The sequence below is a fragment of the Aphelocoma coerulescens genome, chromosome 11 (genome assembly GCF_041296385.1).
Source record: "Aphelocoma coerulescens isolate FSJ_1873_10779 chromosome 11, UR_Acoe_1.0, whole genome shotgun sequence".
In the NCBI taxonomy this organism is placed as follows: Eukaryota; Metazoa; Chordata; class Aves; order Passeriformes; family Corvidae; genus Aphelocoma; species Aphelocoma coerulescens.
Window position 1 is genome coordinate 16,570,549 of NC_091025.1, and position 26,232 is coordinate 16,596,780.

Below are 26,232 nucleotides of genomic sequence, written 5' to 3' on the forward strand. Positions count from 1 at the left end.
AGGATGTTTCAAGATCGCCAGCACTTGTTCTTGTAGGTGACTTTAACCTGACAGACATCTGCTGGGAACTCAACACAGTGGAGAAGAGGCAATCTAGGAAGTTTTTAGAGTATGGAGGAGAGCTTCTTATCACAGCTGGTGAGTGAGCTGACGAGGGGTGGAGCTCTGCTGGACCTGCTGTTCATAAACAGAGAAGGGCTGGTGGGAGATGTGGTTGGAGGCCGTCTGGGGTACAGTGACTGTGAAATAATAGAGTTCTCAATATTTGGTGAAACAAGGAGAGGCATCAACAAAACTTCCACTCTGGACTTCTGGAGGGCAGACTTCGGCCTGTTCAAGAGACTGATTTGGAGAGTACCTTGGGAAACAGCCTTTAAAAACAAAGGGGTCCAGGAAGGATGGACATACTTCAAGAAAGAAGTCTTGAAGGCACAGGAACAGACTGTCCCTTATGTGCTGAAAGATGAGCTGATGGGAAAGACAACCAGCCCAGATGGGCAAGGAGCTTTTGAAGGAACTAATGGAAAAAAAGAGGATGTATCACCTTTGGAAAGAGGGGCAGGCAACTCAGGAAATGTTTAAGGACGTTGCCAGGTCACATAGGAAGAAAATTAGAGAGGCAAAAGCCCAATTAGAACTTGAGGAAATCCAGTCATTGCAATCAACCTTTCCTCCCCAAGACACCATCCTTGGCTGGAGTATAAATGGAACTGGAATGCAAAGTGCTGAGCTCCTGAAGCCCAGGGACACACACCCTAATTTCAGAGATGGTTTACTTGACCTAAACCATTCAAAAGCACCAACAAACCCCTAAGGCCATATGTTAGTTTTAGTCTCGGGCCACGTGTTTCACTGAAATGCATCTTTCAAACCAACCTCTTCTTCTTTCGATTCTCTTCTTCCTCATTAGGGTAAGTCTTCCACTGGAAGTGGGTTGTGGTGTCACTCCTGTTTTTGATGACCACGGTTGTGTGGCACGACATGGTGATGTAAGTCTTCTCAAGCTCCACGGAGTATGTGCTCAAGCCAATGTTGAGATCTATAGCTTCTCCATGAAGCTTTGTCTGGATAGTTTCACCTGGAACAAAGCAAAGAGGAGTCTTTGCTCAGCTCAGTCGCTGATGGAAGCACAAGGAACAGAGCAAACCACAGGTGACAGAAGAAAGTGTCACAGCTTTTAGCTGAATGAGCAGTTCTATGATCAGTACATTTATCACATCCTGACAGCTCTGTGTGTACAGAGTGAGGATGTCCTGGGTACCTCCTTAAACGCCTTATTTCTGAGTGTGTTTGTAGAGATTTGGCCCCAAGGTGACAGTATTTACAGTGGGATTTGTCAGATGTGCTCAGGTGACCCATGCCGATCACTGGGAATTCTGCATCAAAGTCCTTCAGGTGACGCTGAGGAGCCCTGTTCAGTCCTGGCTTGCCCAGGGTCTCCCCTGGGCATCCTGCGAGACTCCTGTCTCTCCTGGTCCCTTGTTGCTGACATGAAAATATGCCTGGGGGCATGTGGGCAGAAAAGGAAGGCCCAGAGGAACAAGTGAAGTGACAGCCCACAGCAGGAGGGGACACAAGCGAGGAAACACAACTCACTGCTCTGCAATATGACAAACAACTACAAAATGAACACCATGAAAACCATCATCATCTCTCTATCCAAACACACAGCCACATCAGTCTTGAAATATTTGATATTGTTCTCATCTCAAAAACCAAGCTGGAGCATTTCAAATTAAATAAAAAAGGGACAAAGGAAAGATTAGTAAGTAGAGAGCAGCTTCTATATGAAGACTGAATGGGATTCCTCAGTCTGGAAATCAAATGGGAGATAGATGGGAGAGGTTTGCAACAGCATGAGTGGCCTGGGGAATGGAGACGAGGAAAAATTTGTCTTGATTTGTCATCAAACAGGAACTCGAGGGCCTGAAAATGTTATGAGACAGAAATTACACACATGTGTAGAGGGCAACATAGAAAAAGCCTCTGTGACAAGACAATGGAGAAGCAGCACACAGGACAGAAGTGTGCAAGAAATACATTGCATTGGAGAGAGTCTGATTGAGACCTCACACACAGCACTGCCCAGGAATAAAATAAAACTTCACCCAGGTGGAGCCACACGGTAGTGGAGAATCAGGGTCTCTCCTTCCTCCACTCAGCAACTCCCAGCAAAACAGGATTCCAAAAATCCTAGCCCTGTTAGAGGGCATCCACTTTATCGACCACCTAAACACCAGCTAGTTCTCACTTTTCTTTGGGGTAAAGCTGGAACAGGGGAGGCACATCTGGAGAGGGAATTGAGGTGGCTGGGACAACAGGGAATGATGGTGGAGAACTGTCCCGTGCCCCGTGCAGTGCCCAGCGCTCACCTGTGCTGTAGCGCACTACCAGGGGTACGTCGTGGTCACCGGTCCTCAGTGGCTGATATTTCACTGTCACCTCCATGGTTTCACCAATGCCCAGAGTTCCCCTGGCCGGAACCACGGAGAAAGGGCTGCAACACAAAGACAGGGATCAGGACTCGGGGGGGACATCTGGGGACTATATTCTGTCTGCAGTCCAGGTCACTTCTGCTCACTTGGGCAAACAGGGAGCAAACCACAGTCAACAGAAGACAGACAGAACACACAGGATCACAAACAGCTGCTGACTCTTGTGGGAGGAGATCCAGCCCTCACAAGATCCTGTGGGATTAAAATGACCTCATCTCCCCCATGCTCTGCATCCATCTATCTGCAATGAGACTCAAGGGTCTGACCGCCAGCAATCCCATCAGAGAATGGTTTGTGAAAAGCACAGAGAGGGTTAAGAACTATCTGCATGCACAACTTGACACTGACTGCCTCAGGAATTTCTCTTTTCCTGCTGCCTATAAACCTCATCTCAAGAGACGCAAATGTTAGGGCACTACCTGTCCCGTGAGATTAGGAATCAGATAGGGAGAAGGAGCTCTTCCTTGAAGACCAAGGAATAATCACTGTTGAATTTGCAGTGTGGTTCTTTGGTTTATTTTACCTTGAAAACATCCTGATTTAGCCTAAAAAGGGCACATTTTTTCATCATTTCAATGAAAGCTGTTTTAAGAAAAGGAGCAATCAAAACTCTGAAAGAGTGCAAATGCACAATAGAGCACTACAGTGGCATGAAAACAAGACCCAAAAGGAGGACGCCATTTACAATCTGAAGGATCCAATCCCAGCTAAATGAAGCACCATTACCAGGAGCACATCAAGGAAACACAACAGAAGGTTTCTGTGTATTTACCAGCAATCAGTCTGGGACTCTGGGTTGTCATCCAGGCTGGTAACTGTTTGCTTGGCCCCCTAGACAAACTCTGTGCAATGTGTTGGAAATAATTATGCAAATGTGTTGGTGCACTTTGATTTAACAGGAGCAATTAGGATTGGTCACCAGGTGAACAGCTCTTGCCTGGTAGACACAAGACTCCGTGCTTTGATGGGACAGCTCAGGTGAAATGTGCTTCTGCCCAGCAGCTGCTGGGCTTTGTGCTCTTGCAAAGCCTCACTGAGGAAACAAAAGTTCCTGGCCTTGGTGCTTTGCTAGTGGTCAATCTGTCACCTTAAAAGTGTGTTCTGGGGAGTTTGGTGATGAACGCATCACACACAAAAATAAAGAGAACATCTGGCAAGCTGAACTTTCCTCATGTCAGTAATGACAGCTGATGAAGGTGCTTCAGGTTCTGCTCATTAAGGACCTACTGCTGCAATTATGGGCCTGGCCTGTTCCCATGACCAGTAGTGAGAGCATCACTGCTGGCTGATGGAGAAGCTTTGGGCCAGAAATGTTTATGTGCTGGACCTGAGACTTTGGAGAGAGGGGAGGAAAGACAAGGCCCCACCAGCCCCAGAGCTGGATTACTGTACGTGTTTCTGCATCTGCCCCAGGGGTACTGCCAGGACTGCTGCAGGTCTCTGCTGGGGCTAGGGGGGATCAGTGCCTGGTGTGGGCAAGGCACAGGATTTTTTTCTTATTCTTTTGCCAGAAATTGCACCAGAACAGAGAAGCTGCAAGTTACGGGAATCTCTGGCCACACTTCAGCACTGCCTTCCATCCCATCCATCCCTTTCCCACTCCTGTCCCATGTCTACATAGTCCTGCCCTCAGATAGCAGGATGGGAATAACACTCCTGGGGGTGACTTCAGGGGTTGCCTGAGAAAGAAGGCATCTTCTTATTTCCAAATTATCAGGAGAAGAGGATCCAGCCAAGCTCAGAACTCAGCTGTCAGGACTGAAAAACTGAGTGCAAATCAACCCCTGCATCTCCTACATCCCAACCCGGGCTGTACCCACCAGACTCCTCTGTTACTGCTGTAGCAGTCGTCTCTCACACATAGACTTGGCTCCCCAAGACCCAAGGACACAAGCTCTGCAGTTAAACTTAACTCCTCTGAATTTCAGCCAACATCACTAAGCTGTTCCCTGAGCCCACATATATGAAGAGCTGTGAAGGAGACATCCCTGTCACTGTAATAACCAAATGAAAACCACTGCCAAGAGATGGGGCTGGCAGGCTAAATTTCGGCCTTTTATCTGTTAATTGTGAGCTGTTCCTTAAGATAGTTCTCATCCTGTTAGATCTACCCTTTCCATGAATCACTGCTGCACCTGACAGGCAGAAAAGGTATGAAGGGGGGTTAAATAGCTTGTTTTCTTCCACTTTTTAACTAGGTCCATTTGGATGTTTGTTTCCTTGTATGGCATCCAAAGACAGGTCCAGATCTCCCAAGGGCACCTTGCAAGCCCCAGACACTGGTCTTGCTTTGAGCGGTGTGTTTGCTCAGATGATTTCCAGAGGTCCCTTCCAGCAAAAGTTATTCTATATTTTTATCTTCTAAATCAGCCCAATTGCTTTTCACATATTCTCTAAATGTGTCGTATTTCCTACACACCTGTGCATATACCTATGGGCACGTACTATACTGACAGGCATTAGAGGAGCTTGACCTTTATGAAAGTTCCCAATGAAGAATTCATGATATTTTGGCAAACATTTAACACAAAACAAAATTAAAAAACAGAGCAGAAACACAGGAACTTCAGAGTATTTACAAAGAAATCTCAGTGAAAGGGGGCCCGACCTTATTCAGAGATTTAAATCATCTGTTTGAAATTTTAAACTGGCTTTTAAAGGTTCATCATGGAACAGAAGAGGTGACTGATGCCCTCAGATGACAAGGGAAATCAGATCAGACTGCACAGGCTGCCCACAACATAGCTCATGTTGGGCATTCAATGTGGGGACCACTGGAATGCCACGTGCCTGTGTCCTCCCAGAGAATTGGTTACCTGCTCCTGTCTATTTGGCTGACAGTGCTGAGTAACCATTTCAGAAGCTGCTTGTGCTAAGGAGGGTGAAAGCCAGCTACTAGCATGTTCCAGCACCCTCCAGGAAACCTGGGACAGAGAAAGCTCAAAGGTTGCATCCTGCTAAGAACACTGGAAGCAAGAAGAGCAGATGCCACCCATCCTGCTCACTTCCAGCCAGGGCTGCAGGGCAGCAGCTCTGATGCTCTACTTCCTTTTGTTACTCTTTCCCAACTCTGTTTTCACCCAAAGGTGTTTTGCACAAGAATAAATGAGCTGCCTCACCTCTTGGTGCTCATCTCGTAATGAGCTTCCAGGTTTCCAGTGTTTTGAACCAGCAGAATCTTCTCATTGCTGCACTTGACTATACAGACTGGGAAGTCCAGCTGGTCAGGGAAGTCCAGGATAGGTCGGCCACCAATGGCCCGAATTGGCACAACTATAGTTTCCTTTCCACTGGTGCAGGAGAGCTCATGGGAATAATCCTGCAGGAAAAGAAACTGGCTCAGCACAGGGCATTTAGTGTCATCTCTATGGTAGAAGAAAACCATTTCCTATAACCCTTCAAGGGCATCAATTTACCTCTTCCACCCCCCCAAATCAACACTAAGTCCTACTAATATGTCACATTTTAAAGGCACCAGTGCACTTTGCAAAACCTATCTCAGTGGCATTAAGCTCTTGTGTCACTTGGGTCATACAGAGAACTGCCCTAGGCCACCATAATTTTTACTCTAAATTTTAATGATGTTAAATAATTCCTAAGTCTCTTCTAAGCAACATGGAGCTAGGGAACACAGGACATTCCTCTTTAGGTTTCTATATTCCTTCGGTTGAGAATAGGACAAACTGTTAAACTGACTCTAAGCAACAAAAGGAAGATGAGAAAACAGCTGCACCCAAAGAGATCCTGCACCTCTGGCCTGGTGTAGAAATATCAGCTGGCTCAGAGCTTCCCTCTAACTTTGCCTGTCCAGCCAAGTCAGGAGAAGAACAGTGCTGAGGTAGCAGGATGCTGTTGGAAAGAGCCTCTCTTTGTTTCCCTGCAAGGCTTCCTCCCTTCCATGCCATGTCCTAAACCCTTCTGTATGAATGAGCTCCAGATCACAGCATCAACCCTTCACATCACAGCACTGAGATCAGACTTGCCAGGGCCTCAGCACTGCTGTTCAGACCTCCAAGGAAAAGCACGTCTGGCACAGAACGGGTGCTAGTTGACAGAGCAACCACAGTGACAGGCATGAAGACAGAGCCACAGCAGTGTCACTGCCACAGGCTCTGGGGTCACACGTCTGTCTGCCTGCAGGTTGTACCTGCCCTACACGAGCTCTTTCAGGCAGGTGTCTAAGTCACCTGCAGCTCACCAACCTCCTGCTGACTAAGGGCACCTAGAGATCAGTGTGCCTGTGCCAGGCTAGCTCCCTGCCACAGGCATGGCACACCCTCTGCCCTGGCCCTGCAGCTGTACCATGGTCAGTATCATGCATCTGGGACAGCACAGCTGCAAGGCTGGAGAACAGAGGGTGTGAAAAAGCACTGTCTGTGCTCCAGTCCAGGGGGAGGCAGGGAACTGTTGCCAGTTGGGAAGGAGGAAAGCTCTCTGACCTCTTTGTTCCTCTGGTACTCTCCACAATAATTAAACCCCTTCCACTGTGCCTAGAGATGGCTGAACATCTATCAACACTCCTCTGTCATTCTCATACTGTTCCCTGTGCATCTGCCCTTGGGAATGCTCAGCAATGTGCAGGGAGGGGAAGCAGAGCCTGCCAGGCCTGTGGTGCAGTGCCTGACAGCACGTGCCAAGGTGTGACTGGCTGCAGGCTGCCCACCCAGGGCCTGAAGCCAAGCTCACAGCATGGAGTGGGCTGTACCCAGAGGGCAGTGGAAACAATGGCTTTGGAGATAGCTGTCCTCCAGTCTCACCTTGTTCTCGTCAGGGGTGAATTGGATGCGCACAACGTGACGTGCGCCTGGCCTCACTCTGCGATAGGCATCATTGGAGCCCACCAGCCAGAAATGAGGCGAGTTCTCCATAGTGACCCTCACCGACCGAGGAGACTGCAAGGAAAGACACAAAATGATGATTTTGCCACTTGTGGAAACGGACAAGAGGAGACCTGTCTGTGACCTGGTGACATCCTTCCCTGACCCCTTTTCCAAAGCACTTTCAGCTGTGGAGGTACAGGTAATTCACAAGGGTGAACTGAATTCCTTCTGTCTGGGTCCAGCATTTCAGCCAGGGGCAGTAGGGCAATGGCTGGTGGGAAGGAAGGGCTGAGCAGGTCAGCACCAGCAGGCTGGAGATGAACCAAGTCATCTGCATATTCAACAAGGCCAGAAAACCTGCTGGCTTCTGCCTGCACACAGCCATGCAGTCATGTTCCAGAGGAGGAATGTGCTACTTGAAGGCAAAACAGCATATTATCCTGGGGGAAGGAAGAAATTCCCTTCTAGCAGATTAGGTTTGGGTGGGGCAGTTGCGGGGATACGCAGGCAGACCAGCAAGAGACAAGACCAAACACTGGCCTTACTGAGAGTAAAACCTGAAAAGCAAAAGAAGGAACACAGCAAGACAATCCCTGAAACAAAGAGATGCCAAAGAGAATTTCAGTGGGCCATAAAGCATCAAGGAAAAATCATAAAGCGATGAGAGCAATCAACTTGCCAAAAGTGACAGAAACACAGCCAGGCTGTGCCTATCGACTATGGGCTTCAAAGGCATTTTCTGCCTGGAGAAACATGACCAGCACTGACTGACAGCGTGGTTCCAGTATTAAAAGATGATCTTGGCTCTCCAGGGGCTCCTGCTGCCTGTGCAGGCAAGCTGGGCTGCTGGGCATTCCTGCCTGCAGCCAGCAGTCCCTGCGGGCAACCTGCAGCCAGGTTCTGCCCTCTGGGGTACGCAGACACAGCAAATATGCATTTTCTAGCACAAAGATATCAACCCCCCAGCACCAAAATGCATCTCAAAAAGTCTAAACGAGATGATTTTGACTCCCTCCTGTCTCTTCCCACCAGCCCACTCTTGGCACAAGCCTCATTTGAGAAAATGTTTCCCTGACTGAAATTCAAATGGTCTCATTTTTCCTCTTTACACTGGAACACAACTGCTGACATTTTTCAACTTTTTCCCTCTCAACTCTCTTGGGAAACTGCAAAACAATCACAGTGTCTTCAAGTGAAGAAGTGAAAACCTCCAGGAGCACATGGCTTTGGATATGCTGTGGTTCTCCAAAGGGAAAGCAGAGCATCATGTTGCTTTTGGAAAACCTGAGCAGAGCTGAATTAAGCTTAGCAGGAGCCTGAAGTGGCACCTAAAGGCCTCCCCGCTGCTTCTGCTACATCAGTCTGATTCCAGGGCTGTTTTAGAACACATTTCCTGCAGTGCCAGTGCCATTAATGATAAGTGATTCCAGCATAAAGTGGAAAAGACTCAGCCCCTGAGCTTTGACTGCGAGTTGCACAAAGGGAGCTAAGCAGGCTGAGAGAGGCAGAGATTCATACCAGGAACCAAGATGAACCAAGGAGACACAGGATGTGCTGTAGGCTCGAGGCAAAGCACGAGAGCAGGTAAGAACTGCACAGCCCGCAACTTTCCCATCAATCCAGGGCTTTCAAGAGAAGGGAGCTCCCTTGGGACAGATACTATCAACACATGGCCAAAATCAGGGGAGAATTCCCAGCACAGGAAGATTTCCACCATCTTGCAGTACACAGGTGCTGAGACATTTTCCTCTGGATGTGCTGCAGCAGGTAACTTGCTCTGCTGTACACTATGGGAATTACACCACCCTCCTCTTCCAGCACAGTGTTAAATCTCCACGTCCCAGCACTTACCTTGCCCGTATTCATGAGATACAGTATCATTTCAGAGACCTGATGAACGAGGACGTTCTGAAATACAATCTCTTGTGGGGAAACCTTAAACAAATTCTTTTTCGTGGTAACTGGCTTTGATGGGAGAGGCTAGAGAGAGAGAGAGGGAGAGGTTGAGCTGCTGGGAGGAAGGTTCATAAAGAAGAATCTTACATTAATCCCTAGTGAAGTACAGACTCTGGGTGAGTTCATCTGCCCAGGCCACACTGGGGAAACAGTGGCTCTTCCACCTCTGCTCTGAGCTGATTGAGAGCTGCTGGGCCTCACTGAGCAGGCTCAAGCCAAGCTGGTTTTTTGGCACGTTTCTTAGGTTTTGTTCTCTGAAATGCCAGGCAGCATTTACCTTAAGCACAGCCCTGTGCTCATGTGGTCACAGAGTTCACTCTATGACTGAGCCCTCATAGAGTAAGTAAAACCCACAAATTTACATCAGACTCCATGGGAACCAATTTTGGGATGTCCTTTACTTTGAGACAGGGAAACTGAGGCCCACGCAACTGCAAATACCGTTTTTGATCTAGAACTTCGACATCAGTAAGAAGGGAACAGTACCAGAGGAGGTGTGAGGGATGAGGTAATATTTTGCTGAAGCCAAAAGGTTATTAAGTGAAAGAATAAGGGTTGTTGGTTTTGTTCTTTATGTGTTGCTATTCATGGTTTGGGTTTGTTCTAGTTAATTTGCTGTGTGTTGCTGTGACCTGACCAAAAGGAAGTATGATGAGAGGGGAGGGACAGAAAAGTAGGTGGTCGGGAGAGAATGTAAGTTCCCGAGTACCCATCCAACAGGAAAGGGGACAGGGACAGTCCCCATCTGGGAAAGGGTATGAAAAGATTGCCATTTTGTTGGAGGGTGTGTGTGTTCATCTCTTGGGGGAGGGAGACACACCCAGCTCAGCTGAATCGTTACTAATAAACAGTCTTCTTTTGTTTCAACGGCTTTGTCCCCTTTAATTGTACTTAAAAGTTAGTATAGCACTTCTAACAGAGGTAAAGGGAAATATAAAGTAACACAGCAGTTAGGAAAAAGGCAAATTACGTGAATGCTGAATGAGGATAAGGTTCAGTTATTTTCTCAGCAATTTGGGTAAGACTAGAGTTGGTATCTCCTTTTTCCATGAGCTTTAAATGGGTACTTTCTAGTAATCTATTTTGCTCTCTTATTTAATACCATTGCAGAGGCACGTCTGGAATGATACAACAACAGCAAATGCTTCTGGAGCAGAGACACTGCTTTGAGAAAAACTCTTCCCTGCTTTGCCTTCTCCAGCCACACTGCTGTCACTCCAGAGACACAAGCAGGTCTCCTGTGTCTTCACAGGAGACACAGTCTGCTGAAGGGAGTGGCTGCAGCACACTGCCCCTTAGCTGTGGCCTTCTCTCAGGTGTTCCCAACCCCCCTCTCCAGGGCAATCCTTAACCAGTCTGTTACATGTTTCTTGATGCCCATTTCCTGCTCAACAGCCCACCTCGGTCACTTACCCGTTTGGACTGTGCTTTATACTGAGCCAGTCCTGCAAGAGCAGCTTTAAACACACCTCTAAGTAGGCACAGATCCAGATAAAGCACACCCATTCCCCTCTGCCCAGGGTGAGTCCCCTGTACATGTGGCAGCCTGTGAAATCTAACACTCCGTCAGGGTCCCAACACATTGTTCCAACCCAAAGCATTAATGCAATTAGTTTCGTTAGATCAGAAGTAATTACTGCAGGCCCTCGGCCTTCAAAGGCCCATGCTGCCACTGTGTAGGGAATCCTATGACCCCAAGCATTTGATGGTGACCATACCAAAGCAAGAGGTGGCTATTTCAGCAGGAGAATGGAAAATGGCAATTTTGTGCCTTTGTGTCCCCAGCCTTCCCCCATTGATTAAGCAATGGCAGCTACACTTCAGCAGACCCCAGCAGCTTCAGCAGAGATTATTTGTGTTGGCTTAGTGCAGATCAGGACTCCAACTCCACCACTACCAGCAGTTTGCAATGACAACAGGACCTGGACACTGAGGTATTTTGCTGGAAGCAAGTCTGTCACAAGCATACACCCTCTACAAACTTTGCATCAAACACCAAGGAAAAGAGCAGGAAAAGACTACCTTTGGACCAGTCTCACTCTTGTCTAGAAGTGGGCCAATTCTGGGCAGACTACACTCTTTAGTCTGGCCTCCAGTGCTGGCCTCCTCCTTCTGTTTGAGACACTTCTCCCTCTGGAACAGAGAGGGAAGCAGCTGAAAAGCAAAAAAAAAAAAAAAAAGCCTCAGAGATGCCCTTGTTCAGAAAGGCTCCTCTTGCACAAGTGGCACTGGTGAGTAATTTGTGATCACAGCCTCCAGGACAGTTCTGGAAGCCCTGGAAGTAACCTGCTGAAATACATGATATCAGTAAATTAATAACACAGAATGGAATACACATACTCCAACCACATGGCTCTGTCCCATTAGCTTCTCTGTGATTTGATGTGACATTCTTGGGGATATCTGCTCTTTGGGCATTTGTTTCCTCTTTAGTGTCACTGCATTGGGCTGGTGACCTTTGGAGAGGGTGGGGAGGAGTTATCTGAACTCCCCAAACTCCATCCCTGCACAACACTCCCAAGCCACAGCTGGCTGAGTCCGAGGGAGGCAGGAAAGCAGCACTGTGCCAAGCCTGAAGCACAGCAACGGGTCCAAGTTGCAGTGCTCCCTTTTTAATTAGCACTCCCTTTCTCTGTCTGGCATTGCAGAGCCCTCCACAGAAGAAAATACAGAGATGTCCTTGACAGAGCCCCAGCACCAGGGCATCGCCAGTCAAGTGAGCTCCAGACAGCAAAGGGACCTTTGTGGACGGGAAGGAGGAATTGCCCTGACTCCACTGCTGGGCTGGATCTGTGCCCCACACAGGACACGAGAGAGAACAGCTGCTTTGGGACCTGTTCTAGCCGGGACCAGCCGTGTCTCTCGAAGCTCCAGGCAGAGTTGGAGCTTCCCCCCCCCCCATGCCAGGTGCCCAAGGGCATGTTGGTGAGAGCAGCACAGGTGAGTGTCCAACCTGACAGAAGGAATTACTGTGGCAAAGGGGAGGCAAAGAAGCACACCCTCACAGCTTCGGCTTTCCATTGGTTTAACTCGGCTCCTGTGGCACAGCCAGGCAGGACGCTGGACTGTCCCTGAAGGAACACACGGTGTTCCCTCCTGCACCACGACAGCCCCCACCAACAGGAGCACGGCACAAAGAGGTGGGGAGGGGGCCGGCAGCTTCACGGCACTGCTGCACAACACGAGGGGCAGGGAGAGGAGGGACATGAGGGCAGTTGGGCATTAACACAGCCCCAGTGGGTACTTACATTTTGAGGATTCATTTTCATCCTGGACAAAAGACGTCCAGGTGCTGATGTGTTTTTCGGGAATTCAGAAGCCATTTTGGACAATGTCGTGAATATCAGCGACTGTGCCTCAAAAAGCTGGAAGGAGCAACAATGGAACTCTGAAAATCCAGAATCCAATTCATGGTAGACTCAAGGGTTACTAAAATATCTATATTATTTTAAAGTAGCTAAGTGCTTGTTTGACATAAGTAGCTAGTATTGTTAGGCCTCTAGTTGGACTTTGTTTGAACTCTATGACTATGTTGTGCAATTCAAAGATGGATCATACTGAAACCTGGAGCTAAAAATCTGAACATTAATAATAGTTAGAACAGACAAAGCTGTAGCTTAAATATTATGTAAAAATAGCTAGAGTAGACAGCCCATAGATTGTGGTATATGACCTGTAATAACCTACTCTTCTTTAGGCTAAACCCCAGCTTCCTCAGCTGCTCCTCACAGGACTTGTGAGACTGCAATGTTATGGTCAATTGACATCGTTGGGGCTGCCCGAGGCAGCACAGCATCCAGCTGCAGATGCCCTTGGCTTCTGGTACTGCCGGCAGGGGTTGGCTGCAGCCTGCAGGGAAAGCTGTCAGCTGCAACAGGCAGGGGTTGGCTGCAGCCTGCAGGGAAAGCTGTCGGCTACAACAGGCAGGGGTCGGCTGCAGCCTGCAGGGAAAGCTGTCGGCTGCAACAGGCAGGGGTCGGCTGCAGCCTGCAGGGGAAGCTGTCGGCTACAACAGGCAGGGGTCGGCTGCAGCCTGCAGGGAAAGCTGTCGGCTACAACAGGCAGGGGTCGGCTGCAGCCTGCAGGGGAAGCTGTCGGCTGCAACAGGCAGGGGTCGGCTGCAGCCTGCAGGGGAAGCTGTCGGCTACAACAGGCAGGGGTCGGCTGCAGCCTGCAGGGGAAGCTGTCGGCTGCAACAGGCAGGGGTTGGCTGCAGCCTGCAGGGGAAGCTGTCAGCTGCAACAGGCAGGGGTCGGCTGCAGCCTGCAGGGAAAGCTGTCAGCTGCAGCCTGCAAGGAAAGCTGGCTCCTTTGCAAGGAGCGAGCCCCAAACAAAGGTGGTGTAAAAGCATCGGCAGAGGCAAAGGATGAGAGAGGGGTCTCTGTGTAGGCTCCAGCAGGTTTCTTCCCAGTGGAAAATTCAGGGCCAAAGACCAGGCAAAAGGGGAAAGCACAGCATTTTATACGGGGGTGGAACAAAGGGAAACAACCAGTGGGATCAGCTGAGGAGGAGGACTGGATAACAGGGGAATAACCAATGGGGATAACTTAGGGTCTACATGAGTAGACCAATGGGGCATCAAAGAAAGGAGAACTTTCCAGAACTAATACATAAGCAACTAGTTGAAATATATAAACGTGAACTTATACATAAAACTGGGTGGACAACTCCTGAACCAATAAACTTAAAACATGTAAACTAAGAATCACTAGGAAGATGGGAACTCGCCGTAACCACGGGGTGAGAATCAGACCTCTTGTGTTCTGGAGGCCTGTTCACTATTCCTGTGGATGCTCTGCTGCAGTGGCGACTGCCACCTGCACTGCAGGTAATGGCTTAAATACTGCTAGAAGGACTTGGTGCCACTGTGGCAAAACTGTGTAAAGAAGCTGCGACCACTGAAGCCCACCCCTCCCTGAAAATGCCTCCTGACTGGAACTTGGGACTGTGAGTTAAGCCACCTAAGAGGACCTGAAACAAGATAAAGGCGACACTATTGTCCCATTATCTCAGGTCTGGGGAGAAGTAAACAAGGCTGAGGGAGAACAATGTCTCCACAAGAAAGCCAAACCCAGCAGCTGTCCTGAAAATAAGCTCTGTCTGGGTTCAGGGTGGGGAAGCCATAGCCACAGACTCATCTGCTGAGGCCAGGTTTGCACACAAACCTCCCATCAACAGAGGGGGAAGGAGGAAATTTCGGGTGTGTGGCGTGACCTCTGGTAAGAGGCAGTGGACACCCATCCTTCCTCACACAAACTGGCTCAGCTGTAAAACCCCCCAGCCCTGGAAGGCCACATCCATGGGACATTCCCATGAGGGGCAGCAGAGGGGGTGTCATAACCCACCAAAGACCTCCGAAGTGCTCCCATACTCATTCCTGAAGCCTTGCACCAGACAACTGCATGGGATGCAAAGTAACACAACAGATCCCAGAGTGTTGCAAGAGACAGTGTCAAACTTGCCCTGCCCCGAGGAGGTACCTGGCCATTCCCACCTGGCCCAAACCTGCATTAATCCATTGGACTCTTTTTTTTGCAGGACCTCACCACAGTGAAGACCAGAAGAGGATTAATGGGACACCACTGGGATCCATGGAATGGTGATATTTTCTACTTAATCTTCTCTATTTCTTTCCCTCTCTTCCTCACATTTCTGTTACATAAAATCCATACTATTGACTTTGGCATATGGTCTCATTTGCACCTTAATTTAGAGGTATCTCCCTAATAATTTTAATAACTAGATCATAACAACCCACTGAAACTTGAACAGAACTCATTCACCTTTAAGCAGTTTTATGTAATCACTATAGGAAAAAAATGCATCGACTGGTATCTCTAGGAAATGTTGTATTGCTTCAGTGAAAAAAAAGCACAATCAGTAGACCACAGTAGTAGCTCATCCACTCAGCTGTACATGCCACTGAACTGCTGCCCCAGAAGACTGACATTATCACATCCTGTATTTCTCTTTGGCGTTCTGTTTCAGAGCACAGATGTGACAAAACCAAAAAGTACAACTTTAGTCAATCTTTACCTTCAAACGAAATTCAAGACTCTGCTCTCAGAGACCAATGCTCTGCGAACATTCACTGCTCTCAGAGACCAATTCCCTGCGAACAGTCACTTGGCGAATCGCCCAGTGTAGCCGCCTGGATGCGCTAGCTCAGGCTGCGAACGGCCTGCCAGGAACGCGTCCTCCAGGAGACTGAGGCGACACCAGCGCAACAATCGCTAAGGCCGCGTTCGCCGTTTCCAGGCAACTCACGGCGTTCGATTGTCGGGGGGGCCGGGAGGGGCCGGGGGCGGGGCTGGGGCGGGCCGGGGGCCGGGCTGGGCTGGAGCGGGCCGGGCCGGGCTGGGCAGGGCTGGAGCGGGCCGGGGGCCGGGCTGGGCTGGAGCGGGCCGGGCCGGGCTGGGCAGGGCTGGAGCGGGCTGGGCAGGGCTGGGCAGGGCTGGAGCGGGCCGGGCCGGGCTGGAGAGGGCCGGGGGCCGGGCCGGGCTGGGCAGGGCTGGAGCGGGCCGGGCCGGGCTGGAGCGGGCCGGGGGCCGGGCTGGGCAGGGCTGGAGCGGGCCGGGGGCCGGGCTGGGCTGGGCTGGGCAGGGCTGGAGCGGGCCGGGGGCCGGGCTGGGCTGGAGCGGGCCGGGCTGGGCTGGGCAGGGCTGGAGCGGGCCGGGCTGGGCCGGGCTGGGCTGGAGCGGGCCGGGCTGGGCTGGGCAGGGCTGGAGCGGGCCGGGGGCCGGGCCGGGCTGGAGCGGGCCGGGGGCCGGGCTGGGCTGGAGCGGGCCGGGCTGGGCTGGGCAGGGCTGGAGCGGGCCGGGGGCCGGGCTGGGCTGGGCAGGGCTGGAGCGGGCCGGGGGCCGGGCTGGGCAGGGCTGGAGCGGGCCGGGCCGGGCTGGGCAGGGCTGGAGCGGGCCGGGGGCCGGGCTGGGCTGGAGCGGGCCGGGCCGGGCTGGGCAGGGCTGGAGCGGGCCGGGGGCCGGGCCGGGCTGGGCAGGGCTGGAGCGGTCCGGGGGCCGGGCTGGGCAGGGCTGGAGCGGGCTGGGCAGGGCTGGGCAGGGCTGGAGCGGGCCGGGCAGGGCTGGAGCGGGCCGGGGGCCGGGCTGGGCAGGGCTGGAGCATGCAAACTACCAGTATTGAAAATGCCAGTTTATGGAGAGACTCAATTTTCCAAAGAAAAGAAAGTTGCTTACACAGTAGCTTTTAATTCTGACAAAATCCACGGTAACAGGCACAGATTTATCAGCATTTTGATTTAGTGCCTTTATGTGGTCCAGCAAATCAGCAAAGAATTTATAGCCTCCTTTAAGGACACAGAGTGCAACAATGTGATGACTCCCCATGTCTTGCATGATATCTCTAGCCAAACGTTCTGTCCTGGGAGGGGAAAAAAAAAAAAAAAAGGAAATTCTGGAAAGTGTTTTGTATATCATAGTTGTTTGTCCATATATTAAGGAGTGTTCAAGTAAAAATTCTGATCTTGCTGTTAGATTTTTATAACTAACAGATTGTGACCACAGCAAGTCATAGAAAAGTTAGTTATGTATTTGCAGGGCACAAGATAATTTAATCCATAAACCTAAGTATTGCAGGATAGATGGGCTTAAAGATATTTAAGGGAACATGGAAGCTTAACTGGGCTTGTAGAGGAATCCTCTCCATAAACCCCCTCCTGTATTAAACTTTAGGACAGAAGTGTTAGGGCTGCAGGGTTTCCATATTTCTCATGGGCTGTGCAGGGCAGGACCTCAGTCTTTACGTTTGGAGGGACAATTGGCATCACTGTCACTATTCTTTGCTGTTTACCCTCATACCTGTCCAGGGTGAGTCCATGAGGAATGAAGATTCTTTCTAAATCTTCTTCATAATGCTTAAGAATACCAAAGAGATTTTTGTTGTAGCCGCTTTCTTCATCTCTTACCTGCAAGGGAAAGGGAAATAGCTCTAAGAGTAGCCACAGAGCCATACAAGAAAAAGCTCTCCAGTCTCCAATAGTGTGAAGAAAAAATTCCTCGCCCGTAATAATGTGTCAAAATAAAAATATTTCTGAGAGTTTTTGATCTCTGCTAGAACAATTCACAATCTGATAACTCAGGAGCTAGTGGCTGAGTTGTGAATGGATAAACAACTACTTTGCCCCAGTCATTATGAGATAAATTCTTGGCCATCATCAACTCATTAAAAAAGCCACCCAAAACAGTAACCTCCCTTCTTGTTCCATTTCCCCTTCTGCAGAGCTCAGTAGCTTGCTTGTGTGGTAGACAAGCGAAAATTAAAATGTAAGGCAAGTAGATTGGGATTACAGTCAGCATGTGACTTTGGGATGCTGCTCTACCTTGACCATCGTTTTTCACTGTGTGACAGAGAAAACTCTGCCTCCTAAGCATGAATTCACAGCTGAACTTTTGACAATTCAGCTGTTAGCTGTCTCAGAGGAGAGGGGAGATGGCTCACCCCAAAGGAGAAGCTTTGGGATGGCAGTGGGAAGAGGAGAAGCTACAGAGGGTGCCTATAGGTGGGAAGCAGTTGTGCTGTCTGCCCTTGGGGTAGAGTGCTCCTCGTTGTGGCTGGCTATGGCTACATCCCATGGATCCAGGCCTTAACCCTTTTGCCTCCAGGATTTAGGATTACAGTTCTTTATTCAATGTGCTGGTTTCAGGTTGTTGCACCCAGAGGTGTCTGCATGTCTAGAAGCTCCATAATCTCCATTTGGGTTTCTCTTCTGGCCCCAAACAGATCTGTGTCTTTGCATTCTACCTCCCTTCAGGATGTTAATGGATGCTTTGTTCATTTATAAAGCGGTGGTACAAAACCAGTCAAGGAAAAATACAAGGAAGTAGAAAAGAATTGTGAATAAGACTAATGTGTAAGTTTTAGAAGTAAGTTAAGAAAATCCCCTCAAATTTGTGAGATTTTGTCACACCTGATATTGCCCTGCTGTTGTTAAAAATACAGAACAAACTGAAAGGAAAACCTATTTTGCACTAGTGAAGCTTTGAGCCAGCTCTGAATTATCTACACACTGTCAGGATTTGCAGGATTGTCCTGGGATTAAAGTATGCACAAGACGTCGCTGAGATGGTTTATTGCTGAATCAGTCTCATGTTTATTGAAGGTGAGACAGAAGAGTCATTACAAACAGCATCTCTAATATCCAAGGCAGTAGTCACAGTAACAACAGCAGAAGCACTAGGCCTGGCAGCTGCAGCAGGTACAGATGCCAGGTAGCAGCAATTCAGTGAGGTAGCAACAGCTTGCTGGAGAAGCAGCAGCCTGCCTCACTATATCTCTACAAGGCTTTTTATAACTTTTTTAGCCAATAAGCAAATGCCACAAAGCTTGCTACACATTTGTACCAATCAACACTGTATAATTTTGCTGCAGTGTGTACTTTCTTATCCAATAAACATATTGCTATTATAGCCTATTGCACAAGCTTATACTAATACATCTTAGCTTTCTAGGAAACTTTACTATAAAACTTATTACTAAACTCAAAACTCTTTACTCTTTTACTTATCACTATTATTTCTTGTATAAAGTATATTTTTACTACATTTCTACTCTTCTAAGGCATATTTATTTCAAAACTACAAAACTGCATTTGCTTTAATTTTGTAAAAGCTTATTGCTCTAAGTCAGGCAGTTTTCGCCAAGGCCGCAAATTGAAACGTATCCATTTCTATCTGCTCAAGCACAATGTCATTTGTGTATTCTGTCAGCACCTGCGGGCTCTCTGTGAGAGAGCTGCCTGCAACTTCATTTCCCACAACACACCAGTTACATTCCACTGAGCTCAGTGAAGTGTCTTGCTAAAAGCACAGAGCTGTGGTCTTGGCAGTAATAGCATAAAGTATTGCTAACAATAAGTTAACACCTTCAAACTCTTTAGAGAGATGAATTGTTTTTAATTCTCCTTTAGCATAGGAGAGATGAGTGCTTAGGAAGAAAAGAAAAATGGACTGTAGGCAACAGTAGTAGGTTATTACTTGCAAAACTCACAGCAGCCAAAAATGAAATAACCAATTACTGCCATTTATTTTAAATTGGCCATGAATGGCTTCCTGCATTTAAAGATAAAACTAGAGACAGGTGTTAAAGGTAATTTCAGAGAACAGATTATAAAAGCACAAGGCAATGGATGTAGAATCTCATCCTGGCTGGTCTAACTGTATTCTGCAAGTAGTCAAAATTGATCGGTCCTAATGGTCCAAGGTACACGTGCAGAATGGCCTTGCAGCTGAGCCCTGGATGGGTGGCAGCAGTGCTGTTCTGCCTGGTTTAGTCACTATTTTCTTCATGGCTGAAGTAGTGAAGTGAAAGCTTAGGTTCAGGGTTGTTTTTAGATGAAGTTTGTTTGTGCCTTGTTGATCGTGGAGAGACACAGGTAGTGACACTGGGGTCGGCTTTAGTGAGTGCAGAGCTGCTCATGGTTTGATGTTCTATTGACCCAGCTGGACAGCTCCAAACCGGCACATTTCTGCCTCTGGGAGGTTGCTAGTGGTGAATACACAGGCAGGATATGGGATTAATTTAATTAGAAGCATTGGTCAAAGACAATGATTATTTGAGACTACTCGAACACATAAACATCATTACTGTTTGAAGTATCAAAGCACCTTTAAGGATAGTCACTGACACCAGTATAAAAAGTACTGTTTGTTTTGTTGTTGGGCTTGTTTTTTCTCCAAGATCCCTATGTCTATTGCATTCTACTTAACTACAGCTTAAATGCAGTGATAATGCTCCCTGCAATTTGAGCAGCTTCTTTTGCCTTATCACGATACTGATTGCATTTTTTATGGACTTTACAATCTGCTTTTGCATTTATAAAAGCACAGCATTTCATCTGCAGAGCAAGTTAAAGGTCAGCCTTCTTGCCAATAAGCTGAGCTTCCTGCTGCACTTGATGAGTGACACCACAACTGCTTCAGCTTAAGTGAGGGATGAGCTTTGTCCATGTTGATGTAACAGTGGAATAAAGGATATCTCGAGGCATACAGGTGTGAATAGTCATTACTGCTTAGAGCTACTCCAGCAGTGCAGCTTTGTAGCTGGTACTTGGTTTAGCAGCTGTGCTCATTGAGATTCTTGGGTACAAACAATATCTGCCACAACAATATCCTTGCATTTTTTAAGGCCTAATGAAAGGTTCAAACCCAGAACTTTAAGGATTGCTTCCGTTTGAGCAGCACATCACTATAGCAACCTGCTGCATACACCTTACAGGCTCATGAAAGTGTTTGCATTGTGGCACATGCTGAATAATACAGCGACAGCCCATAATAATAAAGCAGTCTACTAAACTATCATACAAAATCATTAAATTTTTAAATCATGAGTTTATAACTTGAGGAATTAGTTGTTTAATTTAGTTTCAGTCTCACCTGTTGTTCAATTACTGATGTAGATTTCTGAGTTTAAGGGGAAAAAACAACAAAATGAACTACAGCAATTTTAAACAGTAAAGGAATTCATAAATAGTTTCATCAGCACAGAATGAAAGAATATGAATATAGGTATGTGAAAGTCAAAGAATGTCTTACATTTGTAGAAAAGTGAGTCTATTAGATGCCTCTGCTCTGAAAGCCATCTTTTCTGCAGAGTAAATATAAGAACCAAGGCCTTTCATTAGTCAGTATTCCTAGTTCTGCTATTTTTGCTGAAGCTGACCTTTTTCCCCCCAACCAAAGCTCCCTTCAGGCAAATAACCAAACAAGGACATTTTGCTTTCTTACCTGCAGTCCATGAGCCATAATCCCTCTTTGAACTATGCTCGTGCAAAATGAGTTGCTGTTACTGCTGCAGTTTGGCTCACTCTGTTTTCATCTTCTGGTCAGATCATGACTTGCTTCTAAAAGGTCAAAACTGCCATCTTTCCTGCAGGAGGCATTACTTCCTTCTGCTAATGCATGGACATCACAATCCCAGATTAACCAGAAATACAATAGGCTTGAGGCCTGCTGTAACCAATGAGAGAAAAGGTGTGGGGAACGAGGGAGATGCAAAAACAAAGCTCGTGAATCAAATTAGTGGGAAGGAATAGGTAGAATAGTGGGGTTTTTAATTGAAAACACACGTCAGATACTTGGTTGTAGCAGGTGGTGTACACATCAGTGGTGTATGTGTAAAAGGTAAGTTTGTATACTGTTTTCTGCCACAGCGTTTGTTTACACAATCCATTGTTGTGACAAAGTCTATGTCTTTTTAAATTCATGCCATAACTTGCTGTCAGAAAATGTCAGTCAGAGATAAAGCAGAGTAAACAAAGCCATATTTTTAAAAGGGACTTGAAGGAGAGGTCTGCAGCTGTTGAGACATGGTGAACCTTGTCTGCCATTCTTCCAGGTCACCCCTTCATAAAACGAGAGGGTGATAGTTCCAGTAACATGCTTCACATCATTTAAAATCAAATCATGCTGACATTCCCTGTAATCTGATTAGTCTACCAAACTGCACTATTATCTGGGATTAACATGAAAGTCTGAAGTTTCTAAAAATTAATCCTACTTGCAAAATGAGCTAAAACCAGCTGGCATGCAACATATTACAGGATGTTCTTACTAGACGGGGCACATTTTATTAATTCAGCTAGTTTAGTGTTCTCTTGGTGAGGGAGCACAGTAGCTAATGAAAGGAGATTTTTTTTTGTTTCTTTGCAGTCTCACAGTTCTCTTCAGATTGTGGCTGCTAACACCTGGGATAATGTAGAAAGTCTGCTTCAATGGATTAATGGGCATATCCACAACTTTAAGTGGTACATTAAATAGTAGTTCTGTTAGGGAACTATTAATGCCTTGAGGCTACTTGACCCCTATTTGATGTAGTTAGCAGGACCTTCCTTCTATGAATTCCCTACTGTATTTCCTATACACCTGTGAGCTCCATATCCTGAGAAAAGCCTTGCTTTTCTAAATCCTAGTGTAAGGTGGTTGATTCTCATGTAGTTCTCCACATTTAAACAGAATTTAGCCTAGTTTTGCTAAAATCAACAGCAACTACTTGTTTGAAGCCTCTTTCTAATCAGGGCACTAATTATTTGGACTACTCTCAGTTTACCATTTCCAGCAGTCAAACTGAGCACAGTCTCTGAAATTATAGTGATGAAATAAACATTGTATGCATATCTGGTATGATCTGTAGCTCCCAGCTTAGCTGTGCTGTGTTTTAAGATGCCCTGTTCTTCTCCCAATGAGGGAATTTTTTGTGTGTGTAATCTCTGTATAGGGAAACCTTGACTACAGATCACTCCTCCTTGGCAGCCTGCTCTCTGAAAGGCCACTTGAAAATATTCTCCCATGTAATATATTTGCTTTGGTTCTGGATATTAGAAGGCCACCTTTGTTGTGTAAATTTTATAACCCCCTGAAGTCTTTACTTGAGGCAAGTTCGATTCCACATTACTCACATTTCTGGAAACTGTACATCACAGCTTGCAAATCTTTGTGTCTCCTTTAGGCTCTGTACTGTTAGATCTGATCTGAACTGGGCCCAGTTCTAAAGTCCTGCTTAATTCTGTTTTGTAAAAGGGTTGTAGAAAATCCCTCTCACGGACTTACTTTTGTGTTTTAGCTGCATGGGGAATATTAGCTGAGTGACAAATGAGCAGTGATTTTGTTGATTAGAGCCCATGTTTACTCTTTCATTAAACTTTAAGCTGGTTCAAGAAGTCTCTGCCTACTCTATTTAAAAACTAGTTCCCAAATCGTATTTGTTCAAATGAATACAGGCTTCTCAGTAAATTCCACAGAACCATGATAGTAACCATGTACCAGAATCACCTGGCAAGTACTTGAAACACCAATAAATGTGTTAGTGGTATCAATTAGTACTTTGCATTAGGAAAGTTACAGTTACAGTGAATGTTTTCATTGTCACATTCTGAAGAAAAAAGTATTCACAGGTAAAACGTTTATGCTAAAACAGCTCTTTGTCATTGCCAAATAATGAAAATAGAATGTAGCCAGCTGGGATCCTTGGATGGCTTCTCTCTTGTAAATTATGTGATCATACTCCCATAAGAAAGAACAGAAAAGTTTAGGTATGTATGTATTTGTTCCATATGGGAATCTCAAGTGCATTGTTTTAAAATTAAGTGTTCTGAGGAAACCAAGTCAGGTTTCAATCTATTGCACTTATCTAGATAATAGGGTGCTGAAAGAGTCAATAAGTGTAGCCCACACAAACAGACTGGAAATTAATTAGACCAGCACTGATAGCTCGGTAAACGGCAGCCAGACAATACAGAACAGCACTGCTCTTGCCCTTGCATCTCTTCTCAAAATTATTGAATCAGTAACTACTTTTCTCAGGACACGATTTTGTTGTTTCCATACCTGAGTTTGTTAAACAGGTTTACATTCTATTACAGTTAGGAGTGACTGGCCTTGAGGCTGCTTCAATCATTTTACAGGTCCTCCAGGAACACTGTACAGACACCGATAAATTCCTGGCGGGCATTTCCCATTAGTTCTTTTCATTCAGGAGGCAAACATCTGCAGCTGGATGTGCTGCACAGCTGTGCTTCGGTTACCAGGCCCTGCAGACCAAGCTCGGGATGTGCCACGAGAGGGCAGCGCCGGCCAAGGGGAGCGCGGGCCGCGCGTCCCGAGCCGTGCTGGGATCAGGCTGGAAGTTAGGGAAGGGTTCTTTCCACACAGGGTGCTGGGCACTGCCCAGGCTCCCCAGGGAATGGGCACGGCCCCGAGGCTGCCAGAGCTCCAGGAGCGTTTGGACACCGCTCCCAGAGATGCCCAGGGTGGGATTGTTGGGGTGTCTGTGCAGGGATAGGGGCTGAGCTGGATGATCCAATGGAGAAGGATGGAGAGGGACTGTTTCCAAGGAAGATATGTAGTGTTAGACATTTGCTCAGTTGTTTGGAACATGGTGCTAATAATGCCGAGGTGTAGGTTTGGACCCTGTATGGGCCATTCATTTCAGAGATGGACTTGCTAATCCTTGTGGGTTCCTTCCAACTCAATAATCTGTGATCCTGTGACATGGGGAAATGGATTCACACTGACAGAGACAGGGTCAGATGGGATATTAGGAAGAATTTCTCCCTGGGAGGGTGGGCAGGCCCTGGCACAGGGTGCCCAGAGCAGCTGTGGCTGCCCCTGGATCCCTGGCAGTGTCCAAGGCCAGGTTGGCCATTGGGGCTTGGAGCAGCCTGGGACAGTGGAAGGTGTCCCTGGGCATGGCAGGGGAGGCACTGGATGGGCTTTAAGGTCCTTCCCAAGCTAAACCATTCCATGATTCTGTGATTCTGTCATCCCTACGGGTCCTTTCCACCTCTGAGTATTCTGTGATTCTGTGAAATATTTACACCAGTTCCAAATTTGTATGATTGTGGATTACAAGAAAACTGCTCTGATCTGCACCACTGAAGACCTGACCCATGGGCTCCAAGTTCCAAGAGGCTGATAAAACCTTAAATTAAAACTGAGCACTTGTATTCAGTGACTGATGGGTTTTTAGGCAAACTGATCAATACACTTTGCAATGGCTCAACTTCAGTAATCCCTAGACCATGCTAAATCTGGGTTTTTTTTGATTGGCACTTTGAAGTCTTAGATAAGACCAGTTGCTTAATTGGTTTGCTAAAAATCTGTTTGGAAAAACCACAGTGCACATTCCATGGTAAAGAGTGCGTGTTTACCATTAAAGACTAGAAGCAGTTGTACAAATTTCAGTCTCCTTATGTACTCCTTTAGATTATGTAGCTTTTTTACACAGAAGATTTAATGAATATGAACCTTCATATTTTCCGTATCTATTTTCTGTCTGGTCTGAATATTAGAATTTATTATTTTACTGAAATAGAAAAGTGATATAAATCTCATTCAGTATTGATTTATAAATGTTGTGCATTAAATGTTTTTGTTTTACAACTCATCTGATAACCCCAAAAACCATCAATAACCCTAGGAAACACAGACTGGTGGATGACAGAACTGGAAGAAAACACCCTGTAGAAGATTACCTAGATTTTAAATTTGAATAATTCTCGAAAACATCCTGACACCAGTTCATAAGTAGATGAGTGATAAATTCTGCAAGCTCAGAAATTCTGATGCCCAACCTGGAGGAAAAGTGCAGTATTTATTGACAAAGTCTTTGAAGCCCTAACAGAAATGGTGGATTGACTGTGTGAAGGCAACCTTTATATACCTTTTGCTACATTTGGTTTGTAGATAAGAAAAATATTTCAGTTTCCTGGACTGTCTATATTAGAATGTAATTTTGAGGGAGGATCTGATTAGGACTGGCGCAACAGAGCAGAGACAAGGAATCAGGATTTCTGGATTTTATTCCCAGCTCAGACACACAGTTTATTTACTGTATTCCCGTGGTCAATTTATTTTCCTGACTGCTCCTATTATACCTCTGACCTCCCTCTGTGCCTGCTTTCTCCCACTGCCTCTTGTAATGAGCTGACCTCAGTGTTTGAGACTTCTCTGCCCTGGGCTGCACGGGTCCTTGTCAGTTTTGGGGACGTGCCTTCCAAGAAGCCCCACTGGTGTCATCACTGGTGGTCAAATGCATGGTTTGATAAAAGACTGTGACCTGTTTACTTGCATGTGAAGCTCCAGCTGTTGCAGTTTAATGTGCCTGTGAGCAAACAGGAGCTGCTCCATGCCTGCCATGGTGTGCAGTGTGTCTGATCCTGTTCCCCCACCCCCCACAGCTGGATGGGTTGTTTTACCTCGGGAGCAATGGGTGGTCCGGGAAGCAGCCTGCTCTGCTCTTGGAGAGCTGGACTCCTCTCCACTACAGAGATGTTTAATAAAAATATTTGTTAAACAATGGCTTTATCTGAGTGTGTGATCACAGCTGTTTTATTTTAGCAACGTAACAGCAATAACAATTAAATCCATATTTCTCCTTGGATATTTATTTTCCTGAATTCATTCGCAGTGTGGTGAAAGAATTCAGTGTGAATTGCTGAATTAAAATAGAAC

General features: G+C 47.0%; 1 protein-coding gene, 1 long non-coding RNA gene and 1 pseudogene across 2 annotated transcripts in view; all 3 read right to left on the reverse strand.

Annotated features, from left to right (window-relative positions):
• LOC138117197 (hydrocephalus-inducing protein homolog) overlaps positions 1-12,594 on the reverse strand; it is a 74,040-nt gene extending 61,446 nt beyond the window's left edge. Inside the window, exons 1-8 of the mRNA XM_069027272.1 lie at positions 12,520-12,594; positions 11,291-11,425; positions 9,379-9,381; positions 9,167-9,280; positions 7,253-7,387; positions 5,615-5,814; positions 2,367-2,497; positions 877-1,078 (exon numbers count right to left, since the gene is read on the reverse strand). Coding sequence (XP_068883373.1) covers positions 877-1,078; positions 2,367-2,497; positions 5,615-5,814; positions 7,253-7,387; positions 9,167-9,280; positions 9,379-9,381; positions 11,291-11,425; positions 12,520-12,594 — 995 coding nt within the window. The remainder of the gene's footprint in view (positions 1-876; positions 1,079-2,366; positions 2,498-5,614; positions 5,815-7,252; positions 7,388-9,166; positions 9,281-9,378; positions 9,382-11,290; positions 11,426-12,519) is intronic.
• A 3,804-nt stretch (positions 12,595-16,398) lies between these two features.
• On the reverse strand, positions 16,399-17,561 carry LOC138117198 (uncharacterized; annotated as a pseudogene).
• Positions 17,562-17,705: 144 nt separating this feature from the next.
• Positions 17,706-21,226, reverse strand: LOC138116957 (uncharacterized). Its single transcript, XR_011154421.1, has 3 exons — positions 21,010-21,226; positions 20,818-20,869; positions 17,706-19,768 (listed from the first exon to the last, which is right to left on the reverse strand). It is a non-coding gene; the product is annotated as an uncharacterized lncRNA (long non-coding RNA).
• Between the last annotated feature and the right edge of the window lie 5,006 nt (positions 21,227-26,232).